This window comes from Protopterus annectens, chromosome 10.part0 (genome assembly GCF_019279795.1).
Source record: "Protopterus annectens isolate FY-2018-M chromosome 10.part0, PAN1.0, whole genome shotgun sequence".
Taxonomy (NCBI): Eukaryota; Metazoa; Chordata; order Ceratodontiformes; family Protopteridae; genus Protopterus; species Protopterus annectens.
Window position 1 is genome coordinate 865,690,143 of NC_056744.1, and position 21,668 is coordinate 865,711,810.

Genomic DNA, 21,668 nt, shown 5'->3' on the forward strand with positions numbered 1-21,668 from the left:
TTGGTTGGTTTTAAATTTATTTACAATTAAATGATTGGTTTTAATCAAGTAACTAATTTATGAAGGGTATAAATATGTGACTGATTTAATTCATTATGCATCTGATGAAGTCATTTGGGTGGTTAAGACGAAAACGTACTGTAAAAAATAAAGACGTTAATGTGTTTTTAACCTGGATTACATTGTCTCCAGCCTGTTTTTGGACATGTTTTTAAGTTTGGACTAAAAAGTTTTTCCAGTCCGTCTCAGACGTCAACTTCTTTTTTGATTTTCATTTGTTTGGTTATTGCTGGTAGTTGCCTGTCTTTGGTTATTTTAATCTGAATAGTTACTTAAAGCTTCTTCTGTTTTTCCAACCTTTTTATTTGAGCTGATATAAATTACTTGAAGCCATTTCTTGTACAAAACCTCAATCTTGAACTACTTTTTGCCAACTAGCTGCAGGGTTCTTCAAAAGAGTTTCCTCTTCACCTTTTTTGTTGATTTTCTTTCACGTTCTCAAAATTGTTTCTTTGCTAGCTTCCAGGCAATGTACCTACTAGTCAGAACGGAATTTTAAGTGACAGTTTCACTGGCCCTTTTTTCTCAGTTTCTGTTTTCATACTGGGATATCTGAAATTAAGCTGTTGCTGTGTGCAGCCATCCTGAGAGTCCCTATCTGAACACAATTGAAAAGTTGCCTTTGGATCAAATACCTTGTATTATCTCAACTCCCATACAATACTCACGGCTACCTAGTTGCAACACAAGTGTTGAATTCATTTCACAGTATTTCAAAAATCCATGTGAGAAGGGTGAGGTGCAGAGCTGTAGTAACTACAGAGGATCAGTCACAGCATGAAGTTATGGGAAAGAGTAGTGGAAGCTAGGTTAAGAAAGGACGTGATAATTAGTGATCAGCAGTATGGTTTCATGCCGGGAAACAGCACTACAGATGCGATGTTTGCTCTGAGAGTGTTGATTGAGAAGTACGGAGAAGGTCAGGAAGAGTTGCATTATGTTTTTGTAGACTTAGAGAAAGCATATCACAGGGTGCCTAGAGAGGAGTCGTGGTATTGTTATGAGGAAGTCAGGAGTGTCAGATGTAAGAGTGGTACAGGATATGTACGAGGGTAGTGTGACAGCAGGAAGGTCTGCGGTGGGAGTGACGGATGCGTTTAAGGTGGAGGTGGGGTTACATCAAGGATCAGCTCTGAGCTCTTTTTTAATTTGCAATGGTGGACAGGTTGACAGACGAGATCAGACATGAGTCCCTGTGGAATATGATGCTTGCAGATGACATTGTGATCTGTAGTGAGAGTAGGGAACAGGTGGAGAACAGTACAGTTTTGTACCTACCATAAATGTAGATGTCCGATAGATATGCAACTGCAGTCATAACATATGGGTTGTCCTGCCTCAGGCAGCCCTCGGTCGGCCGGATTCCAAAGTCTGGGTCCGACGTCGGCTGATGTCGCATTTCTCTCAGACGTCAGAGCGGCTGGAGTACATAAGCATCAGCCGACGCCATTTTCTTCAGTGTTTCTTGCCCCAGATGCCAGGTGCCCTCCAAGGAAGGCTGTAATCAAATTGGAAGACAAAAACAGGATTACAGACAAATAAGTAAGTAAGCAATAAACAGATGCACCATAACAGATATCCCCAGCTAAGAGAAACAGGGATAGGAGTGGACCCTAGGCATAGAGGGGTATGGAGGGAGGGAAAATCCGACTGCAGTTGCATATCTATCGGACATCTACATTTATGGTAGGTACAAAACTGTACTATGTCCTTCAAGAATGCAACTGCAGTCATAACATATGGGTAGAATACCATAGCTTAGCTGGGGGAGGAGGAATGCTCTAGGAAAAAGATGGTGTGGCACTCAAACCCTGCAGGACTGCCGAAGCAAAGCCTGCTCTGGATCTGGAGTATAGAGGGAGATTGTAGTGTTTGGAGAATGTATGCACGGAGCTCCATGTAGCAGCTTCTAGAATGTCCTTTGTAGGCACCCCTCTTAAAAAAGCTGTAGAGGTGGCTGTAGCTCTGGTGGAATGCGGTCTGACATTGGCAGGAACAGTCTTCCCATGAAAGGAATAACAGAATCTGATGCAATGTCCAATCCATTTTGAAATAGTCCGTTTTGAAATTGCTTTTCCTTGGACTGCAGGGGCGTAAGCTACAAAAAGTTGTTCAGACTTCCTACTGGTCTTGGTTCTGTCCAGGTAGTATCAAAGTGGTCTGTGAATGTCCAAGGTATGAAACAGTCTTTCCCCTTTGTTCTCAAGATTGGGGAAGAAAGCAGGCAGATGAATAGCTTGATTTAAAGAAACCCTAGATACCACCTTTGGCATAAAGGTAGGGTTGGTCCTTAATGAGACCCTGTCTCTGTGAAAGATTATGAACGGTGGTATTGCCATTAGGGCCTGTAGTTCCGAAACCCTTCTTGCTGAGGTAATTGCCAACAGGAAGGCTGTCTTCCATGAGAGAAATTTTAAGTCGACTGAAGCTGCTGGCTCAAATGGAGGGAGAGTCAGTTTTTCTAGGACAAAGTTGAGGTCCCAGGCTGGCACTGGAGCCTTTCTTGGTGGCTTAATGTTCTTGATTTCCCTGAGGAATTGCCTTAGCAAAGGATGTGAAAAGACAGGCGGATCAGTGTTATATCTAGCTGAAATAGCTGAAGCATGCATCTTTATGGAAGAATATGAGAGTCCATTCTGTAGCATATCTGCCAAATATTCCAGGATGAGTGGGATGTTCAGTAATGACGCATCATGTTCCCTTGCTGGTATTCCAAATGCTGAATCTCTTCCATTTTGCCAAGTAAACCTTTCTGGTGGATGGTCTTCGAGCCTGTTAATATCCGCTGAACTTCCTTGGAGAGAGATAGATTGAGGTTATTCATGGGATCTCCCAGGCTGTTAGCTGCAGTGTCTGAAGGTTTGGATGCACTGTTTTGAAGTTGTGTTGAGTCAAAAGTAGGGGCCATTGGGGAAGGGCCCACTTCTTGGTGTGGCATATGCTCCGTAGTAGTGGATACCAGTGTTGTCTTGGCCAGTCTGGAGCTATTAGGATCCCCTTGGGTCTCTCTGCTTTGATCTTTAGTAATACTGAGGTCATCAGTGGCAGAGGTGGGAATGCATAGATTTTTAGGAAGTTCCAGTTGAATGAGAGCATCTATTTTCCAAGCTTGTGGATGATATGTCCTTGAGCAGAATTTTTGTAGATGATGGTTGAGATGAGAGGCAAATAGGTCTACCTCTGGCCTGCCCCATGTCGAAGTGAGTTGTGTGAAGATCTTCGGATGTAACCTCCACTCGTGTGGATCTGTGAAATTCCTGCTTAGGCTGTCCGCCAGCACATTGTCTGCCTGGAACAAACTGGGATTGTAACTATGTTTAGGCTCAGTGATTTTTCCCAAAGATTCATTGTCAGTCTGCAAAGGGGGTAAGAATGGGTGCCCCCTTGCTTGTTTATATACCACACAGTGGTGTTGTCTGTCCGTATCAGTAAATGGCCTTGCTGAAGTTGTTGTCGAAAGGCCTCGATGGCATGCATTACTGCCAGCATTTCCTTTTGGTTTATATGCAGATGTGTTTCCTTTGGAGACCATTGTCCTTGTATACATCTGCCTTCCATGTGCGCCCCCCATCCAAGGTCTGAGGCGTCTGTGGTCATGGTCTGTTATCTGTGTTTTTTTGAATGACATACCTGTGTTTGCCTGGCTTACCGAGGCCCACCATAAGAATTCCTTTTGTAGGCATGGAATGAGCGGTATGGTTGTCTCTAAGTTGCTGCTGTGCTGAGACCATAGGCTTTTTAGGTACCATTGAAGCTTTCTCATGTGTAGTCTTGCTAATGGAACCAGGAGAATGCAGGATGCCATGTAACCCAGGGCCTGTAGGAATCTCCTTGCAGTCATCTGGGTGAGTTTTGCCAAACCTTTGAAATAATGAGTTAACTTCTCTTGCTTGTCTTCTGTCAGGTAAGCCATTTGAGAGGCTGTGTCTAGTTTGGCTCCTAAGAAGGTTATTTGCTGGGATGGTTGAAGTCTTGACTTTTGGAAGTTGACTGTGTATCCCAGAGCCTGAAGTAATCGTATGACATAGTTCAAGTTTTTTGTCAACATCAATTTGTCGTCCGCTTGTATGAGGCAGTCGTCCAGGTACGGGTAAATTTGGATCCCTTGGAGCCTGCAATGAGCAATTACTGAAGCCAGGCATTTTGTGAATACTCTGGGTGCAGTAGATAAGCCAAATGGCAATGCTGAGAATTGATAATGCTCTGGCCCTGCAAGAAATCTGAGGTATCTTCTGCAACTGTGTCTGATAGGGACATGCAGGTATGCCTCCTTGAGGTCCAGAGTAATCAGCCAAGACCCCTTGCCCAGCATGGGAAGGAGTTGCTGTAGAGTCAGCATTTTGAACTTTGGTACTATGAGAAAGGTGTTTAATGCGGACAAATCCAGTATTGGTCTCCATTGAGTTTTTCTTGGAACAAGGAACAGTCTTGAGTAAAACCCCTGGCCTTGTTCTTGTTGTGGAACTCTTTCTATTGCTTTTATCCGAGCCAGCAGAGAAATTTGCTTGATAGCCTCTGCCCTCTGGTTTTGTGGTAGGTTTGCCATGCCTTGTTTTCTTGGTAAGGTATGAAAATGGAACCTGTAACCTTGGTCTATAATGTCCAAAATCCATTTGTCCTTTGTCAATCTGTGCCAATTGTCTGAAAACAGAGATAATTTTCCGCCCAAGGGAGCTTCTATTTGTTCCTTGGTAGGCGGAAGTAGAGGAAAGTCACTGAGATTGTGGCTGTGGCAGGGGAAACCCCTGTGTCACTTCTTTGGTTTGCTGGCTGCCACTGTCGTCCTCTGTAAGGACCTCTGTATTGTCCTCTTCCTCGGCCACGTCTGTTTTTACCCCTTTGAAATTTTTCAGGATTAGGAAAGGACCAGTTTTTTGAAGGCCAATTCCTACTGAATCTGGGGGGCTGAACCTGGAGGAAATCTTTAACTGTCTGAACTGATTTTGCTTTTTCCTCGATGGACTTTAACACATCTTTAGCATTAGCACCAAAAAGCTTGTTCTTTTCCAAGGGTGCATCCAGAAGTTTTGCCTTAACATGATCTGGTAGAGGTTGTTCTTTTAACCATGCGTGTCTACGAATGACTGCCCCTGTCATAGCTGCCCTACATGAAGCTTCCAGTGCATCATATCCACACTGCAGGAAGTGATTGCTGACTTGCTGAGAGTTATGTACAGCTTCCTGCAAAGACTTCCTGTCTAAAGGATCAGGAGAGGCCAATGTTTTCTGTAAATCTTCTAACAGGAAATCCTGATATTGCAACATATGAAAAAGGCAATTCAAAGCTCTCATAGATAAAGTAGTGGAGGTGTAGACCTTTTTCCCCCCATCTCTCTAATGACCTAGCTTCCCTGTTGGAAGGCAAGGGATTTTTAGAGGTGGAAGCTGAAACACCTTTAGGTCCCTGAGAATTTCCAAATCAACAGTATGGGCCCTGAATAAATGGGAATGTGTTTCTGAGACCCTGTAATACCTGTCTGGCTTGGCTGGAGCAGGAGGAAGAGAATCAGGGGTAACACTGGAGTCAGAATATAAATCATCCAAAACATCTAGCACAGGAGGGATAGCTAAGGGCCTGTGCTGGGGCTTAAGAAAAGTTCGAAGGCGCTTTCTGGAATCAATATATTCCTGGCCTTGCCACTTGAAATGTTCCCTCATGGTATGCAGAACTTCCCCAAAAGAAATATCCTCAGGAGGGGAGGCCGAGGGGATGGAATCCTCTGCATCCGAGTCCTCATAGGTCTGGAAGAGCTCTTCCTGGCCATCGGAGTGGACAGAGTCCTCAGAATCTTCATCTGAAGGGATAGGGTCAGAGGGTTCAACCCGGGGCCTCTTATCAGAAGGAGGCTGGGATCCTCTCAGGATGGGCCTGTGAACCTCTAATCATAGAAATTAAGTCTGCGGCCATAGTCATGATTTGTGTCTCTGGAGTAGGCTGAGGTAAGGCTTTAGCAGTAAGGTGCTTGGTCTTGCTGGCTGCCTTAGCCCGAGTGTAGGCCTTAATAGACATGGCCATAGGAGGCCTGGCAGCTCCACGTGCAGGAGTGACCTTATCTACAGCAATGGTCTCGGGCATTTCCTCGGTTTCAGTATCCGGAGGAAAATCTATAACTGGCGGAGTGGTATCCGGTATCGGAGTCGTCGGTAATGCGGTGTCTTCGGTTCGGAGCAGTGGAATAACAGTCTCAGGAGGAACCGGAGCACTTGCGGTAGGTTTTGGCGTGGAGTCGGTGGTAGACGCGGGCCGAGGATGTCGGACACGGTCTTTTCGTTTCTTGGGAGTTTGCGATGTAAGTTCCGACGGCATTGTATAAGCAAATTTTTCGCCGAAAAAATTCAGCGAACTCCGCTCGGCGCCTAAGAGTGCGCTTATTGAAGCGAGCACAGGCAACACAGGCCGAGACATCGTGGTCTGGGCCAAGGCAAGGAAGACAGTAAGAGTGGAAATCCTTATGAGGTATTTGTTTACCACAAGACAATTGTTAACTTTTTCAGTAATTTCTGACATCGGCTGAGGCAAGAAAAGGTCCCCAATGGGGTACTTAGCTTTTTTGATGACTTCGGAATCTAAGAATACAGGAGCTGACCGACCGGCACTTGCGAACTGCTTCTGCTTCGGGCACCGCGCGGCAAGAAAGACTGAAGAAAATGGCATCGGCTGATGCTTATGTACTCCAGCCGCTCTGACGTTGGAGAGAAATGCAACATCCGCCAACGTCAGACCCAGACTTTGGAATCCTGCCGACCGAGGGCTGCCTGAGGCAGGACAACCCATATGTTATGACTGCAGCTGCATTCATGAAGGACATCTGGAGAGATGGAGATATGCTCTAGAGAGAAGAGGAATGAAGGTAAGCAGGACTAAGACAGAATATGTGTGTGTGAATGAGGGGGAGGATAGAGGAACGGTGAGGTTGCATGGAGTAGAGGTGGCATCTTGGGATCAATAGTTCAGAGCAACGGTGAATGTGGAAGAGAGGTGAAGAGAGTACAGGCAGGATGGAGAAGAGTGCCAGGAGTGATTTGTGACAGACTAGTACCAGTAAGACTGAAAAGGAAGGTATACAAAGAGGGTAGTGAGACCAGCTATGTTATATGGGTTGGAGACAGTGGCACTGACAAAAAGGCAGGAGTTTGAGCTGGATGTGGCAGGAGTTAAAGATGTTAAGATTTGCACTGGGTGTGATGAGGGTGGACAGGATTAGGAATAAGTATATTAGAGGGTCAGCCCAGGTTGGAAGGTTTGGAGACAAAGCCAGAGAGGCAAGATTATGTTGGTTTGGACATGTGCTGAAGAGGGATGCAGAGTATATTGGGAAAAAGATGCTAAGGATGAAGCTACCAGGTAAGAGGAAAAGAGGGAAGGCCTAAGGTAAGGTTTATGGATGTGGTGAGAGGACATGCAGGTGGTTGGTGTGACAGAGCAAGATGCAGAGGACAGGAAGAAACGGAAACAGATGATCTACTGTGGCGATCCCTAACGGGTACAGCCGAAAGACGATGTGGACAAATGGATTAAAATTTCAAGATGTATCATTACTCTCAGCCTATACACACTTTCAGAAAAACATTTTTTTGCAAGGGGGTAAATCTCTTGCACCCCCCCCCCCCCCACAACAGACCTTCAAATGAAATACAAATCCAAAAGAAAACTTCCAGCAGAAAAGTTTAAATTTGGACAAGACCAGCAGCAAAAACTAAGCCCAAGGAAAAAAGCAGACCACATTTATAATCTACACTTGGTGGCCACTTCAGTGTAATATCAAACAGCCTCTTCACTACAACAAAATGAACCAATGATAGTGTTGGATTTATACATGGGCAGAAATGACATCACTCATACAATCAATTGCTAAAATAAGTGTGCGTATATATATATATATATATATATATCAATCAGTGGGGAAAAATGGACCTCTGCTGCCGTGTACTACGTATTCTTGTTTAAATAGATTATCATTGGCATTTGAGGTCTGGATATTGTGTCTAAAAAAAAAAGTGTTTTCAGATCAATGTTTTTACCCAGTTTAAAAAAATAGCAAAATACACACATGATTTTTAGCAATATTCATTTGCAGTAATGGCAGTCACACAAGCAGCACTTAACAGATTGGCCTCATACTGAGACACTGGAATACATGTAACTAGTTTCATGCAATGGAGCACATGCAACTAGTTTCATGAGCATTTCAAAATGGATTTTCTTGTTCGTAGCTCCATTCTCAGGTTACACCTTGTTCCAATATTAACCTAGCTTAAACAATTAGGAATAAGAAGACTGCATCAGTTTTAGCAATCTCTACAGTGCCTTATCTTAGGTTTGGCATGTGCACAGCTGCTTGGACTTTCAGTACCATGCTTCAGTCTGAGCTGTTAGAATATAACCAATACATTTCTAGATAGGAATGCTTCGCATAGTTAACTTTAAACCAGTGTTTTAATTAGCTCAACTGATGTAACATTCTTTTGTCGTGCCCTTTTTGTGTCCATCTACATGTTTAATACACTACTAAGTGTTGAAATGTTAAGATGTACACGGTAGAGGAAGTTCAGCCTTGGTACGTTTTCAAAATGAAGCTTCTCTTGAAAAAGATTCTATTACATTATCTGCAAACCGCATATGCTAGCTCATTAAAAGTAAAGCTATACGCCCCATACCAAGCAATAAAAAAGAAACTTTCATAATTAAAATCACCTGCATTAAAAGTGAGAAGTTAAAATGAAAAAGGTACCAAGCAAAGCATGGAGATTCTGAAACTTATCTGGCAAAAGATCACCAGGAGAAACTGTCTATTTTTCTCTGTAAAGATAAAATGGTGATACCACATCTTGGGCACTGTGTGAACTTCTGAAAAAATAGTTTCTGCAAAGATAGACAAAATGAAGTTGCACAGGTCTATGCCAGGAAACATGAAGCTAAACCAAAGGATCTTGATACATATACTCAGAAAAGGTGGAAAAACTACAGGATGCTTCCAAGAAAGTACCTTTCAGAAAGAAGTTTAAGAACTGGGTTATGCATCTGAAAGACAAAAGACAAGTTAGTGGGATGTCAAATTTTTGACAGTCTTCCTGGAATAGTTTTAGAATCAGCAAATACATGGGACATGATTTTAACAAGTTATAGCAAGGAGTGGCATACTAGCAAGAAACTAGCTCATCTGTCAGGAAGAAAAATGGCCTGTGATATTTGTTTCCATTATTTTTCTCTTATCGTCTTTGTGAAGGGGAAAGGTGGTCAAAAGAGGTGAAAGTAGCTTTGCTTATATCTTGCCTTCCAGAATCTAGTCCCTTTTGTTTGAGGTAATGTTACTCGTACTCATCTACCTTAAGTCAGTTTGGAGCAGTTAAATCAGTTACCATGCTTTTTTCCCCTACAAAGATAAGCAACCCAATTATCAGGATTATTTTTAAAAACCTCTCGCATCAAATCCCAGCAAGATGTCTATGTCAGTGTCTAGAGAAAGACAAAGCATGATATTTTTACTGCAGTCTCTTACTTGTGCCATAATTACTTGCAGATAAACTGTTTACAAGTTAACATGCTATGTATAAGTGTTACTGTTATGGAAGATTATGCCTCATGCTTATTCTTCACAAAATGGCATAAAGATTGAAGGTTCTCTTTATTCTTGGAAACCTATCTAAAAAAAATTTATGGAGAAAATGAATTTGTGAAAAAATGCTCTCTTGGGTAATTGTAGTTAAGTGAAATCAGGTTTTTGAGCCCATAGCACGTTGGGACATGGATGCGACTTTGAAAATACCCTCAGAGGGTCCAAAAGAGTGGACAGTTACAGACACCGTATCCATCTGCCCAGTTATCACTATCACAATACCGGAGCTGTAAATTTTGAACGTGTGACTGGACAAAAGCAAGGGGGTACTGTGGGAAAAGGCTGACAAACCTTTCCTCTGTTATTGCACAACAAAAATCCCTACCCTTACCTCCCTGAACAGTGTGTTAATTGCTGTAATTATTTTTCTTTACTGAATTACTAGGATCCAGGAGTTACAAGGGATTTAATAGGGAAAATGGGAACAAAGTTAAGCATGCAGGATCAAATCCCTGTAAAGGGAACATCTGCATATTTTATCATAATTATGGAAAGGAAGGTTGTAAGTATTTGAATGAGTGGTTTCAGCTTACTAAAAATTGCCCTGGTGAAGTATTTCCATTAAATGAAATGAATCTTACGATAATAAATTAGAGAATTTGAAGGATATTTTGAAGAATAAAAAAACAAGGCAAGTGGAGAACAATGGGCAGTTTTTTTTTACTCTTGGTATACTGAAGTTCTTAAAAGGAAGCAGCAGGGGATTACAGCATACTAATAAGTTGCTACAATAGAGGGATTTCTTTATCCTGTCTTAGCAGGATTGTAAGTAGCTATGGCTGGCCAAAGAGGTTTCAAAAAGAGGACGATAATCTTCTAGTAGCTACTGCACCTCCACCTCCGTATGTACAGCAACAGGTCGCTCCTGTACAAGATTCTGCTGTTTCTCAGACCCCTGCATTTCTGACAACTGTCCAATGAAAGTACAGTTTTGTACCTACCATAAATGTAGATGTTCGAACATCCACATTGCTGCAGTCCTTACTTATGGGTAGTCCGCTGTCCTCGGTCGGCCCGAATACCAAAGTATTAGGCTGACGTCGGTCATGGGCGCACAGCCCTGACATCAGAGCGTCAGGGTATAAAAGCGCATGACCGACGTCATATCCTCAGTCTTTTCTTGCCCCAGATGTCAGAAGGCCCTAAAAGAAAGGCCACAGCCAAAAAACAGAGTACCTTCCCAAAAGATATGCCCAACTACAGCCATCACCCAAACCATATAACCATGCTAAGCTACAGAGGGAAGGAGGGAGGGAATTGGACTGCAGCAATGTGGATCTTCGAACATCTACATTTATGGTAGGTACAAAACTGTACTATGTTCTTCATCTCACATTGCTGCAGTCCTTACTTATGGGTAGAATCCCAAAGCAACGGGAAAGGGAGGTTGGCAAAATCATAAAGCATTAGGGGCTGCTAAAATGCCCTGTAATATTGCAGTGGCAAATCCAGCCCTAGACTTAGAATAAAGAGGAAGGTGGTAATGTTTAGAAAAAGTATGTACTGAACTCCAAGTGGCTGCTTCCAAAATATCCTTTGTAGCTACCCCCCTTAGAAAGGCAGTAGAAGTTGCAGTAGCTCTAGTGGAATGAGGTCTGATTCCAGCCAGAATCTCCTTACCATGATGGGAATAACAAAAAGAAATACAAAACCCAATCCATTTAGAAATAGTTTGTTTTGAAACGGGTCTACCCTGTGAACCCAAAGCAAAAGAAACAAACAACTGCTGAGACTGTCTGAACTCCCTGGTTCTGCTCAAATAATAACGCAACTGCCTGTGAATATCCAAAGTATGCAAAATCTTCTCCCCTTTATTTTGAGGATTTGCATAAAAAGTAGGCAAATGAATAGTTTGGTTTAAGGCCACACTAGAAACCACTTTAGGCATAAAGGAAGGATTAGTACGCAAAGATACCCTATCCTTATGAAAAATCAAGAAAGGCTCCACTGCCATAAGGGCCTGTAATTCAGAAACCCTTCTTGCAGAAGTAATGGCCAACAAAAAAGCAGTTTTCCATGACAAATACTTTAACTCGGCAGTAGCTGCAGGCTCAAAAGGTTGTAGAGTAAGCTTTTCCAACACAAAATTGAGATCCCAAGCAGGAGTAGGAGCTCATTGGGGTCTTATGTTCTTTGCCCCTCTGAGAAACTGCTTAAACAAAGGATGAGAGAATAAAGGAGGGTCACAGTCATAATTAGCTGAAATGGCTGCAGCATGAACCTTTATGGAGGAGAAGGACAAACCTTTGTCCAATAACACAGTAAGATATTGTAAAGAAGCACTCAAATTAGGCTTGGAAACATCAAAGTCCTTCCCTTTGCTCCAAATAAAAAAATCTCCTCCATTTATCAGCATAAACTTTCCTTGTACTAGGCCTCCAAAATAACATTCAAAACTTGTTGTGGAAGCTGAGAACCTCCAGAGTCTAAAACCGAATATGCCAGGCTGTTAGATGCAGAGACTGAATTCTGACATTGAGAAAGTGATTGCCCTCCTGAGACAAAAGGTGTGGAATCAAAGGCAGAGGCCATGGAGGCTCTCGGACCAAACTCCTCAGTAGTGGGTACCAGTGTCGTCGAGGCCAATCCGGTGCTATCAGGATCATGGATGGCTTGTCTTGTCTGGCCTTCAAGAGAACCTTGGGCAGAAGAGGTAGAGGTGGAAAGGCATATACATGAAGATTGCTCCAACTGAATGACAGAGCGTCCACCTTCCAAGCTGCAGGATGAAACCTTTTTGTGCAAAACTTTGGCAACTGGTAATTTAGTGGAGAAGCGAACAGATCTATGTCTGGAGTTCCCCATGACACTGTCAACTTTTGAAATATCTGAGGATCCAATTTCCACTCGTGAGGATCCACTATTTGTCTGCTCAATACATCTGCTAAGGAGTTCTGTGCTCCTGGTAGAAACCTTGCCTGAAGATTGAGGTTGTAACAGAGCAGTCTCCCACAAAATCATCGCTAGTCTGCAAAGAGGGTACGAATGAGTTCCCCCTTGCTTGTTGATGTACCACATGACAGTTGTGTTGTCTGTTAGAATCAACACCTGCCCTGGGTGAAGTAAATCCTTGAAAGCCATCAATGCAAATTGTACTGCTAACATCTCCTTCAAGTTGATATGCAAATGTTGAAGTCTGGCAGGCCACGTGTCTTGCACCCATTTTCCATTGAGGTGTGCTCCCCAAGCCTTGTCCGAGGCATCCGTCGTTAGAATCTGACTCTCCTCTGGTCGGGTCACAGAGAGTCCCTTGTTTAGGTGACATTCCTGAGCCCACCACAAAAATTCCTTCTGAATGCAAGGTATTATCTGAATGACAGTGTCTAGATCTTGGCAGTGTTGTGTCCATAGATTTTGAGATACCATTGAAGCTTCCTCATATGCAATTTGGCATTGGGAAGCACCAGAATACAAGATGCCATGAACCCCAAGGCTTGAAGGACTGTCCTTGCAGTCAGCCTGGACTGTAGAGACATTTGATGGAAATAAAGTGAAAGACTTTTCTGTTTGTCCGGGGTCAAAAAGGCCATCTGGGAAGCTGTATTCAGTCTCACACCCAGAAAGCACATGTCCTGAGAGGGTACTAGACTGGACTTTGTTTCGTTCACAGAATACCCTAGGCATCTTAACACTACCATCACATACTGTAGATGCTGAAGAAGCTCGTCCTTGTCTTGTGCAATAATCAGGCAATCGTCCAAATAAGGATAAATTTGTATTCCTTCCATCCTGAAAAGGCTATCACTGGAGCCAGAACCTTTGTGAACACTCTGGGCAGTAGATAAGCCAAAGGGCAATGCAGAGAACTGATAATGTAAATTTCCAGCTCGAAAACGCAGGTACTTCCTGCAACTGGGCCTGATAGGAACATGAAGATAAGCCTCTTTTAGATCCAGAGTTACCATCCAGTGATCTTTTCCCAGCAGAGGTAAAAGTTGTTGTAATGTCAACATTTTGAACTTTGGAATGTCCAAATAAGTGTTGAGGAGAGATAAATCCAAAATCGGTCTCCACGTGTTCCCTTTCTTTGGTACTAGAAACAGGCGGGAATAAAACCCTAGACCCACTTCTGAAGGAGGTACTGGCTGTATAGCTCCCATGTGAAGTAATGAAATCTGTTTGTGAGCCTCCATCCTTTGCCGAGGAGGAATGTCTGGCATACCTTTGAAAGGAGGCAATGTATGGAAATAAAACTTGTAACCTTTGTTTATAATGTCCAACACCCATTTGTCTTGGGTGATTAAAAACCAGTTTTGCTTGAGAGCTAGTTTTCCTCCCAAAGGAGCTGCCAGGCAAGAAGAATCTGGCAGCTGAAAATGCAGGTCATTGGGCCTGTTTACGAAAGGACTGGCCCCTACCCTCACCAGCAGACTGAGCAGGCGAACTCCATGTTCTAGGCCTAAAGGTACTCTGAGCTCTGCCCCTACCACGCCTAGATCTACCCCTAGACTGAGAATCAGAGGAAGGGTACGTCCACCCCTTAGCAGGCCAATTTCTACTAAACTTAGGAGGTTGAACCTGCAAAAAATCTTTAACAGTCTGCATAGACTTAGCCTTGTCCTCCATTTTCTTCAAAACAGACTCCACAGGGGGACCAAACAAAACTTCAGACTGTAAAGGAGCATCCAGAATTCTAGACTTAACATGCTCAGATAAATTCTGATCCTTAAGCCAGGCATGCCTACGAAGAACTGAACCAGTGGCAGCCACTCTAGAAGAAGCCTGCAAAGCATCAAAGCCACACTGCAAAGAATGTTTCCCCACCTGTTCAGAAACATGCACCAAATCTTGTAATTCTTTACACTCTATGCCCTCTGCCAAAGCATCCACTTTAGATTTTAGCTGAGAAAGGAGGAAATTCTGGTATTTCAACATATGAAACTGGCAATTTAAAGCCCTCATAGCTAAAGTAGAAGAGGTGTACACCTTCTTACCCCATCTGTCCAAAGCTCTAGCTTCCTTATCTAGAGGAACCGGATTCTTTACAACAGAAGCCCTAACACCCTTAGGCCCCTGACTAATAGTTTCTGGGTCCGCCCTAGGACTCTTATAGAGATATTTATGAGCCTCAGGTACCCTATAATACCTGTCCGGTTTAACTGGTGCAGGAGGCATAGAATCTGGATTAAATGAGGCCTCCGAAAAAACATCCTGAACATCCAAAACAGGAGGTATAGCCAAGGGTCTATGCTGTGGTAAAAACAAGAACTCTCTAAGCCTTTTTCTGGAATCTGAGTAATCCTGTCCTTCCCACTTAAAATGTTCCCTCTAGAGTGTAAGGTTTCTGAAAAAGAAAAATCCTCTGGAGGGGAAGCAGAAGGAGTGGAATCCTCTGCATCGGAATCCGAATAAGGAGGAAAATCTTGAATGTCTTCAGCAGAAGACTCAGAATCATCTGAGGCCTGCTCCAAACTTTCCAACTCTGGCTCTACCCTGGGCCTCTTATCAGGAGGGGGCATGGAACCTCTAATTAAAGTAATCAAATCTTCTGCCATTTTAAGCATATGCTTCCTAGGTACAGACCCTGAAGAACCAGAACTAACCCCAGAAGAAGGCAAAACAGACCTGCCCTTAGAAGTAGCCCTAGAAACAGTAGCAGAAGGCCTAACCCCCTTAGGCAAAGAAGGGAGAATAGTGACCTGAGAGGCCCCTTCAGCCTGACCTGACTCCTGTGAAACCACATCCTGTAAAATCAAGGTTTCCCCCTGAGACTCAACAGAAACTTCAGCCGGATCCACCTGTTCCACTGCAGTCTCTAAAGGACCGGCGTCCGAAATGGACGAATCATCCTGCCTAGGCTTTACAGATTTGTCTTTACGCTTCTTCGTGGAAGCGGGCGTCGGAGGATCCGACGGCATATTATAATTACACCGCTTGCCAAAGACTAACCTAGCGCAATCTAGCCTTCGCTTAATAGTGCGCTTATTAAACCTAGCACAAAACCGACACCCAACTACGTCGTGCTCCGGTCCCAAGCAAGGAATACAAAGCGAGTGGTAATCCCTATGCGGTATCTGTTTCCCACAAGAAATACAATTATTCACTTTTTCTGACATCTGGTAAATAACGGAGGCAAGAAAAAAACAAAATGTTCCCCAACGGGGTACTTAGCCCAACTTGGTATGTCTGAAACTCCGAAAACGAAAAATTTCAGAAAGCCGAACGGCACTTGCAACGCTGCTTCTGCATCGGACCATGCGGCAAAAAAGACTGAGGATATGACGTCGGTCATGCGCTTTTATACCCTGACGCTCTGATGTCAGGGCTGTGCGCCCATGACCGACGTCAGCCTAATACTTTGGTATTCGGGCCGACCGAGGACAGCGGACTACCCATAAGTAAGGACTGCAGCAATGTGAGATGAAGAACATCACCAGGTCAACATGTACTGTTACATCTGCAGTCGGGGAGGTTTCTTCTTCTTCGCCCTTGTAATTTCAAAACAAGCCTCTACATCTCCACAAGAGCACTCATATTTGATACACCCATAGCCCACCACACATGCTCACAACAGGGTAGGACAAGAGATCTTTTGGCATCTCTCAAGAGAAATAGTGGGGGCTAATACAGAGCTTGTTCATCGCCCTTACACTCCTGCGGATTTGCATATATATCCAAAAGATTTCCAAATAGAGAAGATCCGTTTAAGGAGTAATTAAAAACTATAGTAGAATGTTATAACTACTTTGAGAGATTTAAACCAGCTGCTGTGGGTAAAGAAAATGTATAGTTACTTGAAAAGGCTGAAACAGATTTGTCTATTAGTGCATTTCATGTGAGTAAAAAGGACAGCTTTGTTACATAAAATTACAGAAGTGTATCACATTAGAACAGACTGGTGCAAGATACAGGTATATAAGCAAATAAAGGGGATGCCCCTACAGATAGAGTAGTCTTAAAGCAAGGGCTTGCTAGACATTCAGGAATACCAGATCCAGAAGAACAAAAGCCAGGCTAGACATTCAGAAATCCCAGATCAAGAAGAACAAGCCAAGCCAGCTAGTGCAGCTCCTTTTGTGCAGTGTCTGCAAGCCCCTGTACAAAAATCAAATAAAGCAATTGACTGGCAGGGAAAGGACTTGGATCACTTGTACTGAGCATCTGGAAAAACGGAGAAAGAATAAATACGGAGGATAAGCTGTTAACTTTGCAAACAAGACTGTAAGTAGCCCCAAGGGGATGAAGCAGAGGCAAGGGAAGGGAGACAGGAATTGGTAGAGGATTTAAGTAAGAGTGCTGGTTGAGGGAAGCAAGGTGCAGCTAGTCGGCAAAGAGTTGGCAGTGCCCCTCCTGCCTCATCTGAGGGATCTCGTTTCAATTTTGGTGGAGCAGAACATTGGAGGAAAATTAAACAAATGCAGAGTGTACAAGATACCTGGATTGAATGGCAGCCAAATTATAGCAATGCTGAATTTCCTCCATGACTTCCTCAAATTGGAAGTCAGTAATCACTGTACTATGTCAGAATAATTAAACAGAAAAATCTTAATCCTCTGCTGCCAACAGATCAAAAGGGACCCTACGTCAAGGTAGAAATAAATTCAAAGAAAATTTATCTGGTGATCACTATAGCCATTAGGTCTGTATTAAAAGTTACCTCTGTCATATACCAGTATCAAATCAAAGTAAAGGCAGTTGGAGACAAACGCTACTGTTATATATCCTGTTTCAAAACCTATACCCATTTCTTTAGGACCGACTGAAGAAAGGCATGCTTTCCTTTTGAGTACTACTGCACTGGTAAATTTGCTAGGGAGAGACCAAATTATGCAAACTGGGTTGTACTACTTACTATACACCAGAAGGGGTGCATTTGGATATTCCAACATTATCAGAGAGGGGGAAGTATTAGAAATCTTAGCAAAAGCTGAGGAACAGCCTGTTGAAGGCACACAGACAGCAGCACTTATGGGCTAAACATGCTAATGCAGTAGGTATATTAAAACCTGGAGAATCAATAAAAATAAAATTGACTCCCATCTAAACCTCTCCCTAGAGTTCTGCAGTATCCACTGAAACCAGAAGAGCAGGGAATCAAACCTGTAAGTCAGTCCTTGATACAACAAGGAATAGTGCCAGTAAAAGCATGTGTAATACTATTCTCCCTGGAAAAAAAGCCAGGAAAGGATACTTATGGATCTGTGCAAGATCTGATGGCTGTAAACAATTCGGTATTACCAACTTTTCCTTTGGTTCCAAGTCCAGCAACAATACAGAGTTGCATACCCTCTACAGCAAAATATTTTTCTTTGACAGATCTGTGTTCAGTATTCTTTTCTATACCTATCCACCCTGAAAAAGTCAGTTTCTGTTAGTCTTTACTTATAAGGAATAGCAGTTCACATGGACACACAGTTACCACAGGGATATACTGAATCTCCATTATTTTCTCAAATTTAAAAAAAAAAAAAAAAAAAAAAGACTTGGAAGATGTGACATTTCCCAGTGATCTATGTTAGTGCTTACTAATAGCATCATATTCTTTGCAGCAGTGTCAGCAGGACACAATACATCTTTTAACTATCCTTGCATAAAAATGATACAAGGTGTCGAGAGAAAAGTTGTAGGTATGGTCATCTCAGCTACGTTATCTTGGTCATCTGATATCCCAAGGTAGCAGGCAGAAGTTACCATCTTGTATTAAGGCAACAGCTAAACCTTCTCATCCAACTACTTAGCATCAGCTTAGATCTTTCTTGGGTATGACTGGATATTGCAGACAGTGAATTTCTATGCAAAAATTGCAAAACATTTAACAAAGCTTTTAAAAATCGGATATGCCACAGCCCCTCCCTTAGGATACTGAGGAGGAAAATTAATTTCAGAATTTAAATTGAGCTTTAGCTACTGACCTAGCTTTAGGGCAACCAGATTATGGAAAGACCTTCATTTCATTTCGTCAGTGAAGAAACAGATTTGCTCACAGAATGCTTGCACAAAAACATGTGGACAACCATCATCCATTATCTTATTATAGAACAGCACTTGATTCTTTGGCAAAGGGTGCATAAGGGTGGTGGCCGCTGCCACCATTCTAGTCTATCTTCCACAATCATTGGTGCTCAGGCATTTTACAGTAGCCGTTCCTCACTCTATTCTCTTAAAATGAAAATGTAACCCCTCTCAACTGCACATCTAAATATGAACGTTACCTATCTGATCCATCCATTTCTCTCATAAGATATCCTGTTCCAAATCCTGCATCTTTGTTACCTACTGCTGAGGATGGTGAAGAGAATGACTGTGTGTATGTGTGACTATTACGTTTTTCCTAGGAATGACTTAATGGAAACTCCTATACCAAACACTGAACTGGACCCATTTTTGGATGGTTCCCGTGATAGACTGAAATGGAAATCTGGTCACAGCAATATCTGTCTGTGCCAAAAATGATATTTTGCTTCAACAAAGACTAGAGGGCATACATTCTGCCCAGGTAGCTGAGTTAGTGGGTCTACAAAGGGCTTGAGTTAGCCAAAGACAAAAGTTGCCAATGTTTTTAGTGTAGTACACTATTTTGGGCAACTTTGGAAATTAAGGATTTTTTTTTTTTTTTTTTTTTTTTTTTAACTTTAGCAGGAATTCAGATTAAAAATTTTTTGTAAATGCTCTAAATTCCTCTTTTGTTACCTAAAGAATTGGCAGTAGGTAAAAGTAGTGCCCATCAAGAGGGTATAGATACTGTTTCAAAGGGAAATAATTTGGGAAATCAAGCTGCTAAGCAAGTTGTAGAAGGACTTTGAGCAAACTTAGATGCGATTGCAAAAAATCTAACGGTGATTATGTCAGAGTTTAAGACAGTATTAGGCTTCCAAGCTGAAGCATCATGGAGAAATTTCAAGGGGGCTTAAAGACGTATGCAGTAAATCCGATGATGGGTTAAGGTGACATCCAGATGGGCGATTGGTGGCGCCCATTTCCTTACTACCTTACCTGGTAAAAACACATAAATTTACTAACTCATGCAGGTAATATACATTACTTAATAAAATTACTTTAAGTTGGTATGCCCCTCATGGCTCCTCTGATATATCAGTAGGTTAACAATTGCACAGTATGTCAACAATTGTACAGTCAGTCTGACATATAATGCTAGTAAAAACTCTAATGTTAAAGCTGCATGCTCACCATCTCCTTGGAGACTCTTTTGTTGATGTGCAGCTAGACTTTGACCAAATGCCAAAGGTCTGTAATTTACAGTTTATATTGGTGATATACATGTTTTCTGCATGAGTAGAAGCTTACCCATGTCGTAAGGCAGATTCTGTGACAGTTAAGAAACGGAACACATTTTAAAAAATCCCTGACCAGATACTAAGTTGAGTCTTGATTGTCCCGACCATCCACAATCATCTGAATTAGTAGAGAGGGTCCGATTTCAAAGATTTGTGCTGAAACATTAAAAGGCCAGAGGCACTTCCCTTATTACGAGTACATCCAGCTACCCCCCCCCCGTGTCAAATGAAAAATTCACTACCGAATGATGATGTATTATCTTACTACACAAACGTACTCATTTCTTGCAGCAGTACCACAGAACTGTACAAGAAGCTCTTCCTCAACCTCTTGACCAGCCCCATCACAAACTGTGGCCCGGTGACTGGGTTTGTGTGAAAACTTTCAAAGGAAAGAACTATTAGAGTATGAAGTGGAAAGGCCCTATGCAGGTCCTGCTTACCATTTTCAACTGGGAAATAGTATATTACAAGGTATCATTACAGTAATTGGTATTATACTTCCAGTTGTTTTAGTAATTTCTGTTCTAAAGGCTGTGATTACAAAATGCTTAATATTACCTGCATGTGCAATGCCACTTATAAAATCATGTAATGAACAAATTACTGAAGATAATGAGTATTATGATGTCAAAGCATATTTTATCAAAGAAGAATCAAAAGAAAATTGTGGGCAACTCAGTGTCAGAGGGTAGACAGTTACAGAAGGTAATTATGTCATGTTTATTCTTCACAAAATGTATATTAACTTCTAGTTTCTTCACAAATTAGTCAAACTGTTTATATGTTTGTCAAAAAAAGGAAAAACAGATGTATCACTATGAAAGATGTAGATGCATGACTATGCAAAATGTAGATGCATGATTATGCAAGATGTAAAGCTACTTATGTGAATCTATATTTTCGAGTGTCTTACAAATTGCATTCTCTCCGTTTGTACTGACAGATAGTTGTAGGCAAAGTGTAAAGGAGTTAAGGGATGTTATCCTATGTTTGGGTTTTGAAAATTAGTGAATTTGGTCAGGTATCCATGAAAACCAGATTGGCCTTCTCAGACTGGGGGACAAGTCTATCAGGATGTCTGAGAGATTGTAACATTTGGTACCAGTACACGCTAAGTTGCAGGCCAATAAATCTTAAGTTCAGTTGGTTTACGTTTTAAAAAGGCATATTTGTCAAGTGCTCACATGAAGGTCTAAGCAAGGATCACGAGGACATAAAATATTTAAAAATTTTATTCTGTTAAAAGCTATGCAACGCCAGAGTTCTGCAGACATAAAATTGATAAGAAAAAGTATAAAAATTGAAAGCTTTCTTTATTCTAGGAGGCTGATCTAAAAATTTAAGTAGGCAGTCTCCCAACACTGTTTATGGAATAAACAAGTACTTTGCACATCCTGAAGCATTATTCTTGACTCGAGACTAAAGAGTAAAACTCGTGAACTTTAACAGTACTTGGTCATGAACGGACATATACGCTCTACTTGGTCCTTCCTGTAAGAGGGATGCTGTGTTTTACTTATTCCCATCACCTGACATAGCTCATCCCCCATCAATAGAGGAGGAGAATATATCTATATGAAAGAGGTCCAGGAATGAAAACCTATTATACCTTTCAAACCAGTGAAAATACTTCCTGGCAGGTAAGGAGCCAGAAAATATATGTATCATCATATTTAAGCGCTTACCTTCAAGTTTAGAATATCCATCATGTTTTCTAATATAATCCTCTTCCCCAGGTGAAGTCCGTCGAGAC

The 21,668-nt window shown here is 42.1% G+C and overlaps 1 protein-coding gene across 1 annotated transcript in view; it reads right to left on the minus strand.

Annotated features, from left to right (window-relative positions):
* Window positions 1–21,667, minus strand: part of CDC7 (cell division cycle 7) — a gene marked incomplete at its 5' end in the record, with an annotated part of 543,172 nt that extends 521,505 nt beyond the window's left edge. The window contains 1 exon segment of the mRNA XM_044086817.1: window positions 21,601–21,667. Within this exon segment, the coding sequence (XP_043942752.1) occupies window positions 21,601–21,667 (67 nt within the window).
* Window position 21,668: the final 1 nt, after the last annotated feature.